This window comes from Salminus brasiliensis, chromosome 1 (assembly GCF_030463535.1).
Source record: "Salminus brasiliensis chromosome 1, fSalBra1.hap2, whole genome shotgun sequence".
NCBI lineage: Eukaryota > Metazoa > Chordata > Actinopteri > Characiformes > Bryconidae > Salminus > Salminus brasiliensis.
The window spans coordinates 56,819,305-56,837,981 of NC_132878.1; the positions used below are offsets into that span (position 1 = coordinate 56,819,305).

Sequence of the window (18,677 nt, forward strand, 5' to 3'; positions counted from 1 at the left end):
TTTCTTATGTCGCTTGTATCCGTAAGCTCTTACAGCTTGTTAGGCAGTAATGTGAAGTTCAAAAAAAAAAAAACAGCCTGAATCTTCCAGCCCTTATTAGCTCACATTAGAATGCAATTTGAGATATTACATTCTAGCTGTGTTGCATTAGCCCCTTATCAACACCGCTCTCCTCTCTGCAGTACATTCTAAATGAGAAGGAGGTGCAAGCCAAGACAGAGCTGTGGATGAAGCAGAATGAGGAGTATCTAAGGGAGCAGAAAGGTAAGAGAACAGACAGATCGGCTTAGCAGATTCATTAACTCACGGCTCAGCTCTCGCAGTACGGATGACTCTCGGCCCAGCTGGTGTGCGGCCCAGAAGGAGAACAGCTCAAATGAAATAAGGCTCAATTAAAAAAGAGGTTTTTTTTTTAACTAACTTTGTAAAAAGTAGAGTGTTTCCTGAGCTTTCATCCTCAGATCAGTGGATCTCAAGTCAAACATCAGGATGTTTAAGTTCTTTCAGATATACTTCACAAAATCCATTTGAAGCTTTTCTTACAGGCCTGGTTGTAATCTAAAAGCAAGTATAATGCAAAAGATTATGTATCATATTATTTAAATTCTTAAAGAGGTTTAGTTTCGTGGTTTATTACCTTTGTCACTAAACCCAGGTCCTTTATCCAGAAATCCTCGAAACTTTATTTTCTCTTGTCTTTACAGAAAAAGAGGAACGGATAGCTAAAGAGAAGGAGCAGGGAATCTATAAGGAGAAGGTCAGTGAATGTGTGTGCATGTGTGTGTGTGTGTGTATGACACTGGTCAGCAGAGATGCTGGCCTTTGCTCCTTCCTCGCACTGGGTTCCTCAGACACACTGCAGCTGCTGCATACTTTCCATTTTAACTGGACCACTGCTCCGGTTTCACCCCAGGACTCACAGGGTTGCCTGTGCTTAACCCGTCTGTTCTGACATCTGCACTGCTACTCCCAGCCAGGTCGGTTTAGTCAGCCCTGCCACCAGACCTCTAATGAGGTGCAGAGAACCTGATCCTGATCGCAGATACAGTAGCCCGCTGCCGTGCAGGGATTTGTTCCACTCTGGCACATAACAAACATGGCCTTTGAAGATCGCTCATGATCATATAGGCTGAATGGCTTTTACAGGCTACTAATGGGTTTCTGACGTCTTACTGTTGACAGCTGTTAGACTTGCATCATTTAGTGGAAAGCACAGAGGGGAATAATGTAGATGCTTTACAGGATGCATGAGAAAATGATTGACGTCAAAGAATTAAATGGAACCCAGATAATGACAGACTAAATATGAAGGTTTAAAGAGCCCATATGACAGAAAGCCAAAGTATCCCAACCTTTGTGTAATTAAAGAGATTAATGCTCTTTGTAAACATTGTTTTAAAAAATGTACTGTCTGTCCTCTGATGTAGGGGTAAAGTTATTAAAATAACAGATTTGTAATGTAAAATCAGCACATTTCTATATATCCACCTATTCAGCATACAGTCTGGCCATTCATGTTGATGTTATAAGGAGTGTTGTAGACTGGATTATTTTTTGAATAATAAGAATACGTAATTTGGCTTAGCTATATTTAACAGTAAACAGAAGCTAAAGCAGATTTTTTCATTATTAGCAACAAAACACAAAATGCAAAAAATGATCATGTGAAATGGAGTGAAAGCTATTGTCACAAGTTGACATTAAAAACAAATGTAGGATATGAGCCCTCTAAACATTTGGCCTTTTTGTAGTTAGAAGTGACACAAATATAGTACCTCATATGACAGCATAATAAAGGCAGAGGACTGTCTGTGTAGAGCCACTACCCAAGGACGAACCCTTTATTTATTTGCCAATACAGCTTCCTCTCCTCTCAGCTTGTCTAATCCTGTCTTTGTGGCTCCGCAGCCCAAGAAGCCGTCCAAGAGACGAGAGCCCATTCGAGCCAGCACGGCTGGAGAGGCCATAGAAAAGATGCTGGAGCAGAAGAAGATTTCAAGTAAAATCAATTATGACGTGCTGCGTGATCTCAACAGCAAGGGCAGCAGTCCGGCTCACCAGGCCGAGGAGGTTCCCTGCGGTGGCTCAGGGCGGAAGAGGCTCACCCGTCGCAAGAAGCAACCCAACAAGAGCAATCTTGGCCTGGCTAAGCCTGCTAGCCTCATGGGGAAAAGGTGGGAGTTTTTAGCTTCTTTTCAGTAGAACAAGCTGTTTTTATATCATTATTCAAGGCTCTTGTTAGTAGTAGAGTGGGTTTCCCCCCTTTTTCTACACTTGTCCTCAAAATGTACAGAATCTGTCTTTCGATTATAGCAGGGCTTTGTTCCAAATGCTATAATACTCCTTTTGTACCCACTGACAAAAGACAAGATCAAAAGGTTGTTCCCTGCCCTCGAAGGACTTCTTTTTCCCTTGTCCGCCTATAGGATTTCATCTTTCCTCTCTTTCTTTGGCTGACCTTCAGAGTCATTTCCAGGAGAAAGCTTGTCATCAATTCTGTTCCAGGATCTTCTGTTCCCCGTCACCTGGCACCCTGCGGTCCTTTCTCAGAGCACACCCCCTTCTCCAATTAATAGTCTTCCAGGACTCCACATGCCCCAGTGAGGGGAGTAATGAATCGGCGCCAGACGGAGCATAAGATCATGACTTCTCCACTGGCTCTGTGAGGGATGGCTTCTCATTGTGCGATGCAGTTCTTTCCGTTAATGATAATTGCTAATTTCATATTGCATGTCAAGATGATTATGCATAAGGCATGTGAGCTTCGGTAGAGGCCCCGTGTTCAGAAGCTTAGGAAAGGCAATTAGATGATTCTTTTTTTTCTTTCTTTGCATATTTGCATATAAAGTTGTACGGTACAGCTATATGGACGGCCAGTGTTTTGTCAAGTGTTGGACTGGGTTGCAGTAGTCTTGAGTTTTTTTTTTTTTTTTTTTTTTAATTTAATAAATAATTAAAAAAACTTATAACAGAAAATCACCTTCAAAAACATCACCCTTAAGCTTTTATTTATTTTGTTTTGTTTGTTCATTTTTTTAATCACTGACTATTGGAAGGCTTTTGGCTCCCTACCACTGACTGGCAAAGGTCTGTTTAAAGATATTAATCATAGGTGGGTGGCACTGTGTAACATATTCAACAATAAATTTGAATTTAGTTACAGCTCCGGTTGACTTTTCCTTTGCCTCCTGCTGGACCATGGAAAAACTTCTAATAAGCTGTCATGGGAGGGACATTTGGCCTTGCTGCCTTTATATCTGTATCTGATCAGACTTAGGCATGGCTTGGAAACTGTCGGCTGATTCAGTCTTTATTAATGAATTGTGTGTTTTTGCAGAAATGAAGTCACATGTGTTTTAAGTAAAGCTTGTGGCGTCTCACTCGCACTTTCAAATGTGTGAAGTAGTCAGGCATTTAACTCTCCATTAGCTTCTGCGCTGTGCTTTGTGTTTCTTAAACGCTGCAGGTGTCTTCATCTACCCAACTGTTTTCTCTGCATATCTCTCTTCTACAGAGTTTTTCTCACCGGCACTTACAGACATTAGTAATATAAGTGACCCCACAGCTTCGCTGATAGTGAACCCAGGCGAGCAGAAACTGTGCCTCAACTCACCCTTCATCCACACTCGCGCACATACGCGCACAGACGCAGCCAGCCTCCCACATCAGCTGCCAAGCCGAGCCCCCTGCACGACCTTCACACTAACAGAGTTGGAAAAGCATTCTTCCAAAAAGAGTAGGGTATAATTGCCATGCAGTTCCTTTTACTTTGCTCCCTTTCTTCCAGTCTTCCTCTCCCTCCTCATCCGTAGCACCTCGCTTGCGTTCTTAAAGGTTTGCAGTCTTTAGTACTCACAGAGTTTTGGCTTTTGAAGTGCAAATCTGAACTTGGTGCGGCAGGACGGCCTGTCTGTGGATCTCTTACCGCATACCTCAGAGAGTGACAACCCAGCCAGACGTTTCTCCTCCTGGAGTGCTACATGGTTTTGTCTGATCTTCATTTTACAGTGACTCCACATGGCTTTGAATTTGCAGCCGTAATTTGGGGTTGTAACGTGCTGAGCTATGGAGTTGATAAGCACATCTGTGTGATCTCTTGCCCAGTGACAACATGGCCTAAAATTGACTTGTAAATATTAGCTTAAGGTTAGCAAGTGAGGGAGAGAGTTAATGTGTGTGTGTTCGTGTGTGTGCGCTTGCTCTGGGCATGTTTTGAAGCCCATCATGTTCACTTTGCCAGACGTTGCCACAAATAACCAAAGTGGAGAGCACTCTTGATTCGTTTTACAGAATGCTGCAGAGGCCTCCCATTCCCAGTGGAAATGCTCAGCTTCCCACAGTTAATGTCATTGTTTCCACCCAACTACAGCAGTCCACTCAGCCATAGCAGTTCATTTAACGTAAGCTCGTCCAGCATTATCCGTTTGGCTAGTGGTCCCCCCATAATGGCAAATTCCACAAGAAGCTTTCAGACACTGAGAGCCCAGCCCTAGCAACTGATTTTCTAGTTTGAAGGAGACCAAAGCAACTAATTGTAGAGTGTACGACATGGTTGATGTCCATGGAGCTCCATGTCACCAAGTTTCAAAAGCACCTCCCATAGTACCCAGACTTGCAACCTTGCCTAGTAACCACTCTACTTTGTGCTGATCAACCAGGTTGAGACAAAGTCAGTGTGGTCTCTGTTTTGATTTTGTCTCCAAGGCTCTGGCACTTCTCTTATATCCATATTCGCATGAATTACATTGGCAAACAAGAGACACTAAGGCACTAAGGGTTCCCTTGCATTCTTAGGGTACCAAGGGCCCAAAGATTAAACTGAACTGCTAATCTAAATTGATAAAAAAAACTAATAAGCTTAAAATGGTAGGTTATGATATAAAATTGAGTCAATTTCTAGGGTCATGTCTGGGCTAACCTCTAGCCAAAGCTCAGCCGAAGGGCTTTAGATCAAGTTTCACAACATGGAGGTTTCTATTGTTAAAGGATGTGATTTATCAGTGGACTGTGGACTGCAAGTCTGGAGGATGCACAGTGGTAGGAGTTGGGGAGCCACTTCCTGCTGTTGGGAACCACATCCTTTGAAGAAGCCTGACAGCTGGATGCTGCTGGCGGCCTGTAGTTCTCTCAAGGGAACTTAAGACTGAGAATTGTGGAGTATGTGTTTTGTTTCCTAGGGTAACCAGTCGCCTTTTTGCCAGCAGGGTTTTCAAGCAGTTACTTAATCTTGTATATTTCTGTAAGAATATACAGTCAATAAAGTCAGCATGTAGAGACTTTAACTGTCACTTAATTACAACACTGTCAGCTGGAGTATTTGTCAACAGCTGACCTTTTCTGACCATTGGGAGTGCTGATTAAAAGAAGAATATGAATCCCTATGCTTCTATGATTGAATTGAAAAGTGGAAAGCAATCAAAAATACTGGCATTGCTGATGAGGCATACTGGCTATTAGGGTGCAGTTGCTAACTGATGATTTAGAATTTCTGGGTCGAATGTAACGGGTTACACTGTAAATCACAAATATATTATCATCTGTAATGGAATTTAATGGAACTGCTTGGTCCAGAAGCATGTACGTTAGTTCCGGGGAACCAGGAGGCCACATTGAAATGTTGCTTTCCTTCCTTTTCCAACTGCTCTTTAGGTACAGAAGGAGGTTGACTCTGTCACATTGCACATCTGAAGCTGTCTCAGTGGGAGGCATACCCTCTCTATTCTTCAATACGCAGGACTAGACCTGCTCTGTGTTAATAGAGGCATATGTCCTGCTTTGATTTTGTGAGCAGGTGTAGGATAAGCAGACGTGAGCGTGAAATGAGTGGGCAAGAAAAATGATCCTCCCTGATCTCCTACTTTTGAGCCTACTGCTCTGACCAGATGTAGCAAAGTGCATCACAGTGACACTGGGAGCAGTTACCAAGCTGCACCACTCATGAGGAGAAAATTGGTACTTCCCTTTGCCGCCGCCACGCAGCACGTCAGATTCTTAGTGCATGATCAGTCCAGGGCGTTCTCCATCCCACGCGCTGTTTTGTTCACTTGGAGGCAGGATGGTTTTCAGCAGCCTCCACAGTGCATGCTTATGAATATGCGAGTGATTGAGTACTATTAAGAGTATAATGGAAGGTTAGTGAGTGTGTATTTGTATCTCACTCAAAGCCACTACTGCGCCATTGTTCTGTGCAAGGGCCGCTCTTCCTCCTTTGTGTCTGTGTCAGTGCAGCAAGGCTGGCATCGTAGGCCTGCGGGCTAGCCCATTTCAAGCAGAAGGAATTGCAGGGTGAAATCGAGTGTGCAGAGCTATGAGGCCGGCAAAGTCACAACAGTGGTGGACACCCCCCCCCTTTTTCCTTCCTGCTCGATCGCTAGAGGGGAAGATAGCAGGAGGATAATCACTTCTTTCTTCTCTACCCTGGATCTCTCCCGCCAAGCGTTCTCCTCAAGCCTAGACCCTGGGGGGCTTCCTCAGTGGTCTGCAGGAAGCGTGATAAGATGTCTTGTCACCAGGAGGTGTGGAAACCACCAGGCCCTTAATGCATGCCTGCTCTGGGGTCAGATTGCATGCCTCCTCTCAGTATCTTCCTCCATCGTGCCGGAGCTGAGGGTGCGAGCTGAATGCGTAATGGAATTGTCCTCCAGGAAGAGGATGCTGTGTAAGCGAGCCTCCTCTGGTCCGCGTTAGTGAGGTTAGCAGACGCTTTAACCTCTCCTCTCCTTCAGTGTGTGTGTGTGTGTGTGTGTGTGTGTGTGTGTGTGTGTGTGTGTGTGTGTGTGTGCCGTGTGCCTCAGATCACTGATCTGTGTCTGAAGAGTGTCTGAAGACTCCCAAGGCTGAGGCAGTCTTACTTTACAATGCAAAGTGGGGTACAGGATGACCTCGATTTGGTCCCCATTATGGTTTTGTGCTTATGGAAAAGATAGTGTTTTGAAACAGTTTCCTGCACTGGACGCGTGGGTGTGTCCAAAACAGAGGCACCAGAACATCCCGTTGTATCCTGCTGCTCTGATTGTGTGAAAGAGCCTTCCTGCAGCGTTCAAATACACTGCTACTGATCTCTGTTCTGTTCTTTCTCCCCCTTGGTGGCACAATATAAGCAATGGTCCTTTAAGAAATCTTTAATAAGACATAGCTGATGTATTCTTTTTTTGATGCTAAGCAGCTACTGTACTTGATGTACTCTAAAGAGATTTGACCTGAAGGACATCGCAGTGGTGTTCTAGCCCAGTCCATTATTTGGCAGAGCCATCTGTTACACGGCTTTTCCCCCTCAGAGTGGTCCCCTACCCTCACCTAAATGCTGCCCCAGTTGGTGAGTGGGGGACCACAGCTGTGCAGTGTCACCGTTAGCTATTTTAATTCCTCTCCTCCACTCAGCACTCCACTACCCCCCTTATGTATTTACACAAACCCAGCTGCCATGCGATATTGACGCGCAAGAAATATTACTTCCCCCTGTCAGATTTCATTGACGCTCATTATTGACTGACTGGCAAACAGGCCTGGCTGGGGTACAGTGTTGGCCCCCCACCCCACCCCACCCCAAACCACTATGGCTGGGCCGGTCTTTATGAGATTGTGCCGAGAGCCATTTAGAAGCGTTGCCTAGCTACAAAGCCCACAAGAACGTGTGGGTATTACAGGAAGTGTTTCACTTCCCATCTTAAATCCTCTCCATGATAACCATTATATTGCTCCGTTGTTACCAAAGCGTTGGCTGAGTTACTATGCTAATGTATACTGTGTGTTTGATGTGACACTTATGAGACAGACATGGTGGGAAGAGAAGGATGCCTTTGTTTTATTTACAACACACACAGTTTAGGCTCCCGGTGTTTTCACGGAGAGACAGTTCTGCTGTTAGAACAGAATGTATGATGTGAATAATAGCCTAATAGGTTCTCTGTGGCTTTCAAGTCTATAATCCGTAACGGTGTTACAGGCATTACTAGTATGCAGTGTGCAATTGTGTTCATGTGCTTGTTGTTTTTCTTCATCTCTGTGCATCTCTAGAAAGCTAATGTGAGCTTTTACATTAATAATGGAGGTTGCCTGTTAAAGAGTCCTGGGAGATTCCAGGAAATTATTGATGACTGTGCGGCGTGGGGATTGATTGTTAAGTGGGCAAATTTGTCTTGCGTGAAATCGCTCCATTAGCCAGCTCGTCCACCATCTGTCCTGGGGCGGGAGCAGGCAGCCGGGGGCGTGGAGCCTGGCATCAGGACGGTGCCCCCTCACCAGCTTGTCCCAGCGAGCCCTCAGGGCATGCTGCACTCACTGTGGATGGCCCATTGCCCCCTGAGAGGTCATGGACTGGACAAGCAAAATGGACCACTTGCTTTCTTTGAATAATACAAGCTCTCCATCTGGTAGCTGTAATTTGAAATTGGTGAAGACATTGCAGTTAGGCTGCACATGACTTGCATGTTTTGAAAGTTGCTGAGGCTGAAAATAATAATGTGTCCTAAATCGTTCCAAATTATGTGCTTCTTTTTTATTGGCTAGCAAGCTCCAGCGGTTTAAGGGCGCAGCAGTGACCAAATGCTGCTTGATGTCTTCGTGTGATACTAAGGCCAAGGGTCCCTGGTGTTACATGGGATAACATGGAGTGTTTAGCTGATCCATATGGACCTCCTACTGATTTTCATGACCAAAGATAATCCATCGGCCCTCTGGGGTCTTTTATGTGATAAATTGATCCAACCCCCTCTTTTGCATAGAGACTTACTTTGATCTGAAATGAATATTGACCAATAATTTAACTGATGAATGCAATACTGGCACACAGTTTATGTTTGTTCTTTGGATTGGTTAATTGTTTTCAGCTTAAGGGGTTTCATTGGAAAGTGACCGTTATGTGCTTCACAGCATCGCTTTTACACAGTCTGTGGTTTGCCAAGGTGCCCTTCACTCTCCACTGTCATTCACACCTAGCGTAAGTGCTGTTACTGCATCAGCAAAGCCTGAACACCTCCAAACCCTCTCAGCTAGATGCTGGTTAAGATGCCTCCAGCCCCAAATTCCCACACACAATTTAGCTGCAAGTGCCAGAACCCTCCTAGACTAGGGTGGCAGACGGGATGTCACTGTTGGTTGGCTCTGTGATGGGTGAGTGGGTAGCGTGGAGGAGCCCACGTAGGGATGTGGTTAGCCTCGCCCTGCCTACATCAGGGGTAAGAAGAAACAGCACAGTGGGAGCAGGGGCAGTGGTCGGTCAGAGTTCAGCAGCCAAGATGCCACACAACCGATTCATTCTGTCCTTCCTCAAGCATTGCAGAGGCTTTATCCTCCTAGACCAAACACGTCTCTGCAGCAGACGTCCCCTGTTAAACCCATAAAGGAATGCTTGCAGAATAATGGGTTGTTTTTACCAAGCTACCCACACATGGCCATGTCTCAGGGCCGCTGTGCTCTTCATTCAGCCCAGCTAAACTCCTTCATATCTTACCATGATCTGTTTGTGCTGCCACAGACACATCGGCCATTGTGCATCGGATTGATTGACGTGAAGACAAGTGCTGGAGGTGGGACAAGCAGTATGATTGTCTCTGTACAAATGTGTATTATCTGATCATTTCTGAAGGTTTGAGTCCTTCTTTGACAGTGTCTCAGTACAAGTTCTGGTAAAATCAAAGATTAACAAAACTAGATTGTGCCAGACGTCTATGTGGCTGCATCCGAGATTATTCTGAGAAGCTGCAGATGCATTTGGAGAATTGAATTTGAAAAGGAGATAAATTACAGTAATCAGCATTTGATTGCATTGGCAGATGCTCTCACTGTATCTCAGGCTTTTTCAGGACCCATTATGACTCAGTGGGCTCCATCGGATTGCTATCGATTCCCTGTTACTGCCCTGTGCTATGGAATGGAAGGTCACAAGAAAGAATAATTGAAAGCAATCGCTTAGCCTTTCAGCCCCTGTGTAATGCCCAGTGCATTTTGTGTGGCACTCCCATTTGCTTGCTCATGGGCTATCTCCTGAGCCCAATGCTAGAAGATTATATACATCGCTCCTTCCCACTGAGCAGAGCCAGTCGATATGTATTCTCCGCATTCTGCCCGGAGGCCATTTGCCCAGTGCCTGGCTCGCGTGCGCTTGTAAGTGTATTAGTCGCAGCCGTCTGGAGGACCCGAGACTCTGTCTGAAACGCCTCTCACTCCGCGAGGGAGCTTGAGGGTGATTGTGTTTTGCGGTAATATGTTGGGTAATCCTAATGCCAGCGTTACAATGAGGCTTGGTGTGAGAGCTCAGCACACCAGTAGCTGCACTTCACAAATGGTGGCCCAGGCCAAAGCAGACCACGCTTAGCTTACCTTGTACCCAGCAGATGGCGGGTGCTATCTGCCATTCCTAATGAGGCACGACGAAGCAGAGCCGCGAACGCTGGCTCCCTGCTCCTCGTCGTCCTCCTCCTCTTTTTCTTAAGCTGATTAATTAGCGCCACTTTCGCTTATGGGCCAGGAAAGCACTCATGCCGATTCCTCAGGGAGGGCTCGCCAGGGAGGCCCGATTGCTGCCCAGCTTCTACTTCTCATGCTGTGATCGTTCAGTATGTGATGTGTATGAGGGAAAGAGAAATTCTGTGTATGTGTGTGGGCTACATTGCGTTGGTGTGTGTTTCTCGCCTGTAAAGATTCATGCACAACATTGAAGATTAAATGAAATCTGTTCAGTTACATTATCCTCTAATCCCATACCTCATTTCTGCCCTGTACCTCATCCTTTTTTTCAGTTAAGTCCTACCTTGTATTCATAAAGGTTTTTGCTTTGCACGATTTACCAGCAATGAAATGTCAAAGTTGTCTTAAGTCGGAAGTCTTAAGCAGTGATGAAAATTGTTTAACTTCATCCAAGCAGTATTATTTTTACCTTAAAAGCACTGCACATGTAATTACTGTAAAGTTCCCAGATTCATCTGAATTACAAAGGACATATATTTTAATTGCAAACCAGTAGCCAAATAACCACAGAATCTTTACCCAGTTTTCTCCCCAGTTTATCACTTGCAATGCTCCTGACACTAGGAGGGTCAAACCGCCGCCGAAAGTGCCGGATCCCCAGCTCTGAAACATCAGCTATCAGACACCCAGCATGACAATGGGAGTCTACCCACCTAGAAACAGCATGGCCAATTATGCTCTTTCGGGCTCTGGCTGCTGATGGCGAAGCAGCATAACCCAAGATTCTAACTCGCGATCCTATAGATCCTATAGATCCTATAGACAATAGTATCAGTTGTCTGCCTTAGTCTGCTGAGCCACTCGGAGCCTGTACAATTTTTTTGTTTTTATATCAAAATGTTTTACTCTTTCTGCAGCTCTTTAGTCATTCGACTTTTGTGCTCCAAACATTTTGATGTATTTTTTTTCTCGTAATGTCTCCATTCTGACCACCCTCCCAGATTACCTCAGTTGTATGCAGAGCTCTTGATATTGTTGACTGCTGTGCCTTCACCCACCGTTTAGTTTTGCGGGACGGCCTTGTAAGGGCAGTTTCTGGGTGGTATGATGCGGCATCCTTTCATCTAGTTCAAACCGGAGCTTCCACAACACAGGGCATGCATACTTACACAAGCAGAATTGTTCCCTTCGTCATTTTGTGTCGGTTAGAAGAACACAGTTAGAAGAACAGTTACAAGGTTGGTGATTCTCTGTGAACTTCAGTCACTGTATGGCTTTGTTCAATTTCAGCAGCAGGCCACTTGGTTTACTTTAATGAAGAACTGATTCGATAAACTAGGAATGGATGCCAACTGTAAATACTGGCCTTATTTGAGGAGAAGAAAAGATTTACAGGGTTGCCAGTGACTCTAGATATAAAATAATGCAGGAATGTATATTTGAGCTTCCTTAAGCTAATTATATGTGCTTTTCAACTATTTAGGTTTGTTAATACATAATTTATTACTTATTACTCCTATGTGATGTAATATAAATGACTTTTTGCCCTGCCATTTCTACATTGGTTCTACAGCCACCCTGAACATTTAGGTAGCTGCAAGGAGAATTCCCACTGGTCCAGACAAAACATAAATAGTGGAATCTCTTCAGTGCTTCTCTCAGTCACTCTTCTATACTCACACGAGACCAGCACGGATGCACATCAAGGTCATTCTCTCCAGCATGTTCTGTCGTTTCTTCCTTTCCCTTCCCCCTCCAGACTAATTAACTTTTCAAACCAGTCTCTTTAATATTAGCCTTAAATAGTGCAGGCTGTTTGATGTTCAAATCCGATTGCTGGCAGTTGTAAGCTAAGCATTTCATCAGTGCCACAGGGCGTCTTTTCGCCCAGTGGTGCAGCTCTCGGGCTGAATGAAGTGCTTTAGCTATGCTTAAATAATCTGCAGTGCGGGAGGAGCCCAGGGATGAGGCAGGATGCTTGGCGCAGTTTTTTTTTAGGAGGACTACGAGGCCGGTTATGGGAAACCCAATTCACTGCGGCGCTACTTATTTCATGCATGCAGCCTGGAAGTGGGATGGAGATTTGGAAACTTCTTCCTGCATTATCTGCTTCTGTGGGATGTTTTTAGAGCCACAGTGGTACCATTATCTCTCTGCGAGGGTGTGTGCATCTGCAAATTACGTGATTGAAAAAGGTTATAGCATTTTCTGTGACGCAGATTTTTACAAAAAACATTCTGCATGGATTTAAAGGGAATCAAATCGAATCTGCAGATGGAACATTCCCTCCACGGTACTATTTTATGTATTATGAGAGAATCTGTGAATAGAAATAGTAAAAATAATTAGTTTCTCTCTTTTTATCTCGCTGTCTTTTAGGCTCCGCCCCCTGATATCGTCCAGTCCCAAGAAGAAAAGAGCAGCTGCCCAGGTAAGGGAAGCAATACCCCTGAGAGATGAATAATAAGGCCTTTTTGTCCTAAGAGTCAACAACAATGTTCTTCTGTGCACTTTTTTTTCATAACCCAGAGTTTAATCAGATTAACTAATGGCCACAATTTAGAATGTTGTGTGCTGGGTTTTGTTACATAGCTATCAGCTTGTCCGGGGCTGAAGCAATCCGACCTGACACAACCCATAGCCCCACTTGAGCTCTGCGCTGTATCTCTCTCATGAATCAGATGATTCATCATAAAGGGCTGGAGCAGTGACCCTGCGTATGGCACATTATTTATGTTTATGTTTATTTGATCTGAAGTCAATAACTGCAGTCACGGTTGGATGGTTTGATGGAGTAGCATCTCGCTCTGGCTTTTAGTGCCCTGTGCGTAAGCGGAGGCTGTGATTAGGAGCCCCTTAGTCTGTGTTTAAACCTAATGCTGCACTGTGTGGGAGAGAGAGACATAGACAGACAGAGACAGAGAGAGACAGGGGATGGGGGGTGGGGGGTCTGCTCAGGCAGAGAGAGAGAGAGAGAGAGAGTGAGATAAAGCACACACAGGATGCTGGCGGGGGTCAACTGGACCGTTGCTAGGCAACCTCCTGGTCCCGTCGTGGTTGCTGCGGAGCGTCTCCTCTGATTGGTTGAAGGGAGAAATGAATTGGGGTTACATAACTGTGTGTGTGTTCCTGCGAGGGAATCAGAGAGGACTCACCCTCAACAAAGAATCAACAGCAGCTGCGTGAATGCTCTAGCCATCCCCAGAAAAGAAAGACCTGAGGGAAAAAAACTGTAAATGCAACAGTTACTCTTTTGAGTTAAATAAATAAATAAATAAATAAATAAATAAATGAATGAATGAATGAATGAATGAATGCAAACTTTACTTCTAGAGTAGGGGTGGCATACTCATTTGAGGTAACGGTCCACATTATGCACAGTCCAATGTCAAGTGAGATAATTTTATTGGAAAACCTGAAAGAAGACTTGCAGGTTCTGTGTTTGCTAATTGAGAATTAAATATTATTAGCACATTCGTTAGTTAAAGTGTACCAGTGGGACAACAGCTAACTGACTGACTGACAAATAATGACTTTCTCTTACAGATAAAAGACAACCGGGACAACAAAAACAAATTGTTAGTTCTACATGCAGCCTTTGCCAGAGCTAGAATATACCAATCCCAGTAAACCTACCCATGTGTCAGTGTTCCGTGTTGGTTTTTTGACCCTACTGTTGCTCTAACTGTTCTAGCTAATATCGTTAAGGAACATCAAGTAATATCTTAGTATGTTAGCAGTAAAAGAAATCTGTAACTGACATGAATTTTCACACAGTGACACAAACTCACTGAATCAGAAATTGCACTGGTTTTACTGTTTGGGAAAAATCCCGCCCCTCACCAAAATAGAGATTCTGATTGACTGATGTTCTACCCCCAGTTGAAATGGAAATTGATTAGTCGCTAAACTCTGTTTAAAACAAAATCACTGTTGCCTGGTCTGTCTCCAAAACTAAAGGAAGTTGCCTCGATGCCTTGCTGCCATGCTGTCTCATAAGTCAGTGCTTTAGAAGGCAACATAGTGATGAAGACAATAATACTTAACAACAGTGCTCTACAAGTGCTATAATATATATATATATATATATATATACCTAGTAATTTAAAATGAAAAGATCAAGAAACATTATTTTATTATTATTTATTATTTATTTTTTATTTATTATAATAAATCTAATAATCTTTAGTATTACACAGTGGAGGAAAAACACAGTTACTAAAAAATATTAGTAAACAATATTTAAAATTATTATTGTTGTATTTTAAATTGTTGTATTTTATAAAAAATAAGCTTTTAATGTCCATCAATTATACTAGACAAAATCACCTAGTCTATTGTATCGGACTCATCTTTTCACATTACAGTTGAAGTCCCATAGCTGCCAATCATCCACATCTGAATAATTCCAGTTAAGGTTGACCCAATCAGGGTCTGACCCACAGGCGAACTGCGGGCTGCCTTTGAGGCCAGCAGAAGGGACTGGTTCTGAAGCAGTGTGTGTTTGGCAGGACCACTTTCAGCAGAACCCTGCTGTTGCTGCCTATCCCACGGCAAGAGACCGCCTAGAGAGGACCCTCGTGCCATCTCAGCCAGCCTGAGCCATAATTAGCATGAAGACTTCCATACACGTCTTCACTTTTTCACAACATGATAATTAATTAGGCCTCTCACTTCCCCAGGCGCTGCTTCCTCTCTCTCCCTCTCTCTCTTTCTATCTCTCAGCCTGATAAGATGTGTGGCCCTGGTTCTGTTTCTTTTTTTCATTCTTCTTTTCTCCCCTGGTATGGAAGTAGTCAATACTGAACAGAAAGCATATTTTATAATTGGCAGAGATCCTGCGTTCCCATTTGTTTCTTTTATACCTTTCATAATCACTTTGCGCTCAGTCATTGATTTTATTGGATACTTCCTCAGAGCGCTGACTAAGGGTGGGTTCGGTTCAGTGTATCGTTAATTAAAAGCTAGGCTTTGTGCATGGAGGTCCAAGGCCAACCCATAAGACTCGGAAGTCAACATCAAGCTCAGAGGTGAAGCCAGTTGATTTTTTTTAACCATCTGTGATTTCCAGGTTATGCCTAACCCAGTGATGCTACCTCCACTGGCTCCTGAGCCACCTCCTGTACCCACCCCTCCTCCAGTTGTGGAGACTGGTCCTATTACATATGAGGAGCCTGCTGAGGAAGAGGAGGAGGAAGAAGCAGAGGAGCCCTGTGTCAGTGCCATGGAGCTTATGGGAGAGAATGGTCAGTATGGATAGCATGTGGTACTGAATTCATAGCTAATTGAAATTCACAGGTCTCTGACTGAAATGACTGTCGGTTAAACAAAACAGGCTACTTAAACAGTAGATTTAGTAACTTTCCACAGTTTCCGTTAGAGACTGTGTCAACCATGTGATAAATTAGCTTTCTCCTCTTCCTCTGCATGCATATATATCTATCTATCTATATATATATATATATATATATATATATATATATATAGACATATATATATACAGACTTATCAGAAACCAGCTATATTATTCAGTGCCAGCTTGCCAGCTAATCTAAACCTCACACTTCTCTTTATTCACATATCTCCAAAATCTCAGTCCTATCATTAATCTATCTCTTCCTTTCCAGAATATGGCTGTGAGGCTGAAGAGGAAGAGGTTTTCTAGTCTGCAGTACCCCCCCCCCCCCTCTTCAGTGAGTGATGCTTTTCATCAGACCCAGAAACCTTGCCGTCCTCCCTGTGGAGACAGGAGACAGCAGAACAAGGTTTAGACGTGTGTGCTATTGTTGTTGCCATGAAATATTCCAACATCCCTACTTCTTATGCGCCGTGCGGACGTGTTCAGGTCCTGCACAGCAGCATCTGGCACAGTGGAGGGACATTTGGGGTGGAAGGCAACACGTAAGCGAAACATGACTTTAGATTGTGTTTTGGACCATTAGCCGCACGTTAATCCAGCAGCTGTACATTGCTGTAGTCACTTATGGAAGGGATGTTTTCCAGGCCAAGCCCATGCCTTAGAGGAAACCTAATAAGCCGTAAAGCATCCTGTTATGCCAGTGATATAGCTGGAAACTAAGCTGAGACAGATGTATGTTCATTAATGAAGTGTACACCTCTGTCTCGCTCACACATTGTGGGATTGTTATCTCTCTGGATGATTTGCACTGCATCCACATTCGTTTTAAAGGTCATTTACACAATTGTTTTGTGTGTTCTTGAATTTAATGACAGTAGTTTCTGTTGTTTTCATTTAGAGAGCAGCAATTGTTCCAGAAGCACTAGTAGACCCTTAACAGAAGTGTTTGTAATAGACATTTTGATGAAAACAAATGTTAATAGATGTGTTTATTTTTGTGCATTTTTAAATGTTTTTTTAGGTGTTACTTATTATTTTAACTTAAACTTTAAACATCAGCATAAGAGTATGCATATGTGTATAAATGTACATCACTGTTGTTATATATCCTTTCATATTTCACTTGCTGCATTCCACTAAAAGTATACATTTTTTATGATTTACAGTGTGTTGCTATTTTGTACAGTACCATTGTAGTTTAGTTTTGTATCTGCCGCATTTGTTGATGTTAAATTTCAGTGAATTTTTAATGATTACAAAAAGAACAGCTGGTGGCCAGTGTACATTCTTATGTGTTATTAAAATGACTATTTCATTAGAGAAAAAAGCGAGTGATACGATTAGCATACTTTCCCGTACATCCGTTTTTTATTGAATGTAAATACGGACTCAGCAGGGTCTTGAGAAAGTCTGTGAATATGATTTGTGTCTTATTTATGTATATAACTTCTAAGCTAAAGTTATCATTTATTAATTCACATCCACCAGAAAAGAATAATAACAGCCAGCAATAACTAATATTTTCTCTCACCCAAAATGATCCTGGTAATCAGTTGAAAACATAAGTTAGGCAAATAAGTGCTTAAAAGTAGAACAAACATTAGCATCTCTTTCTTTTGTGTAAATTTGTATATGCTATTTTATTTAGGCTGGTATTTTGCTCCATTATCTTTTTAGGACACCTTGGATGTTTTGTAAACATAGAGAAATGTTAATGCAGCTGATGCTTAGCCACACTTCACAAAAAATAGGTTCCTTTACTTAACTTGCATTAAAATGTTTGAGTTGAGCTGAACTTAAATAGAACAGCTTAATATTTTAAGTTAAGTTAAGTGAGGGAGGCCACCAAGGCACCTATGACCGAAGGAGTTAAATTGATGCTGCCACCACGGTAGTTCATACGACATTTTAATGGGGTGAATATTTATGCAATCCTTATTTTACCTGATTGATTTTATGTTATTGGCATTCCTTTGTAGAAATCCATTTTCATTTGAATTTGTTTAGTGAAATTCTTGGGAAAAAAAGCCATATTATACCCTTATTTTATTTATAAGAGCAATAAAAGGGGAACATTTTTATAGGCACTGTAACTCAAAAAAGTAATGAAGCAAGTTAAATAACGTTTTTATGTTAAGGCATCCTTTTTTTCCAGTGCGTTATAAAAAAACATATTTGTTGCAATTAAAATGATTTTTTAGAGATAATTAAACGTGTAATACTTAAAATATAGTATCTAAAGTTTTTGCTCTAACCTACGGTTAACCTACTGTTTTAAGTTAATTCAAAGGTTTTAACTAGTTCAGTATTGATTGCTAGGTTGTAGCTGAAATGTAGCTGAAATTGTACTTTTCGCTATAATAAAACACATTAAAACATGAAGTCAGTGTAAAAAAAGTGCTAGAAGTGTCCAAAGACTCTTTTGGAGTGTTGTATATTTGTAAAAGTATCCAGTTCATCAGTATGTTTGATATTGCTGCTATTTTCCTTCTTTTTCCTTCTTTTTATTGGTCTAAGCATGTCAGCGTCCAGGAGGACTGTTAAAACTTGTAAAGATCCTTTGTTATACATGAGCCGCAACCCATATTATGACTGCATGCCTTTTTATGCTTGGCTCCTGTTTCTTCATTGGTAATGCCGTAACGCAACCACTGAAAAATCTCTTATTGTGTAACGTGAGCTCAGCAGCAGACCCTCAGGTATGTGTGTATATGTGTGTATATGTGTGTCTGTGTGCGGGTATGTGTGTAGGAGCAGCAGATGGCCAGCCCTCTGTTCTCCACATGCCTCACACATCTCCTTGCGATATCACCATCAGCTCTCGTCACCAGATTGCTTCATCAGTCACATGAAGGCGTAGGCCCCTTGGACAACCATTCAGCAGCACGCCATTTCCATTCCATTATCGGGA

The 18,677-nt window shown here is 42.8% G+C and overlaps 1 protein-coding gene across 1 annotated transcript in view; it reads left to right on the plus strand.

The window, feature by feature from the left end:
* brf1b (BRF1 general transcription factor IIIB subunit b) overlaps window positions 1–18,128 on the plus strand; it is a 69,969-nt gene extending 51,841 nt beyond the window's left edge. Inside the window, exons 14-19 of the mRNA XM_072682750.1 lie at window positions 183–264; window positions 705–757; window positions 1,909–2,174; window positions 12,787–12,838; window positions 15,479–15,653; window positions 16,035–18,128. Of these exons, the coding sequence (XP_072538851.1) occupies window positions 183–264; window positions 705–757; window positions 1,909–2,174; window positions 12,787–12,838; window positions 15,479–15,653; window positions 16,035–16,072 (666 nt within the window). The 3' untranslated portion in view covers window positions 16,073–18,128. The remainder of the gene's footprint in view (window positions 1–182; window positions 265–704; window positions 758–1,908; window positions 2,175–12,786; window positions 12,839–15,478; window positions 15,654–16,034) is intronic.
* The last annotated feature ends 549 nt before the right edge of the window (window positions 18,129–18,677 follow it).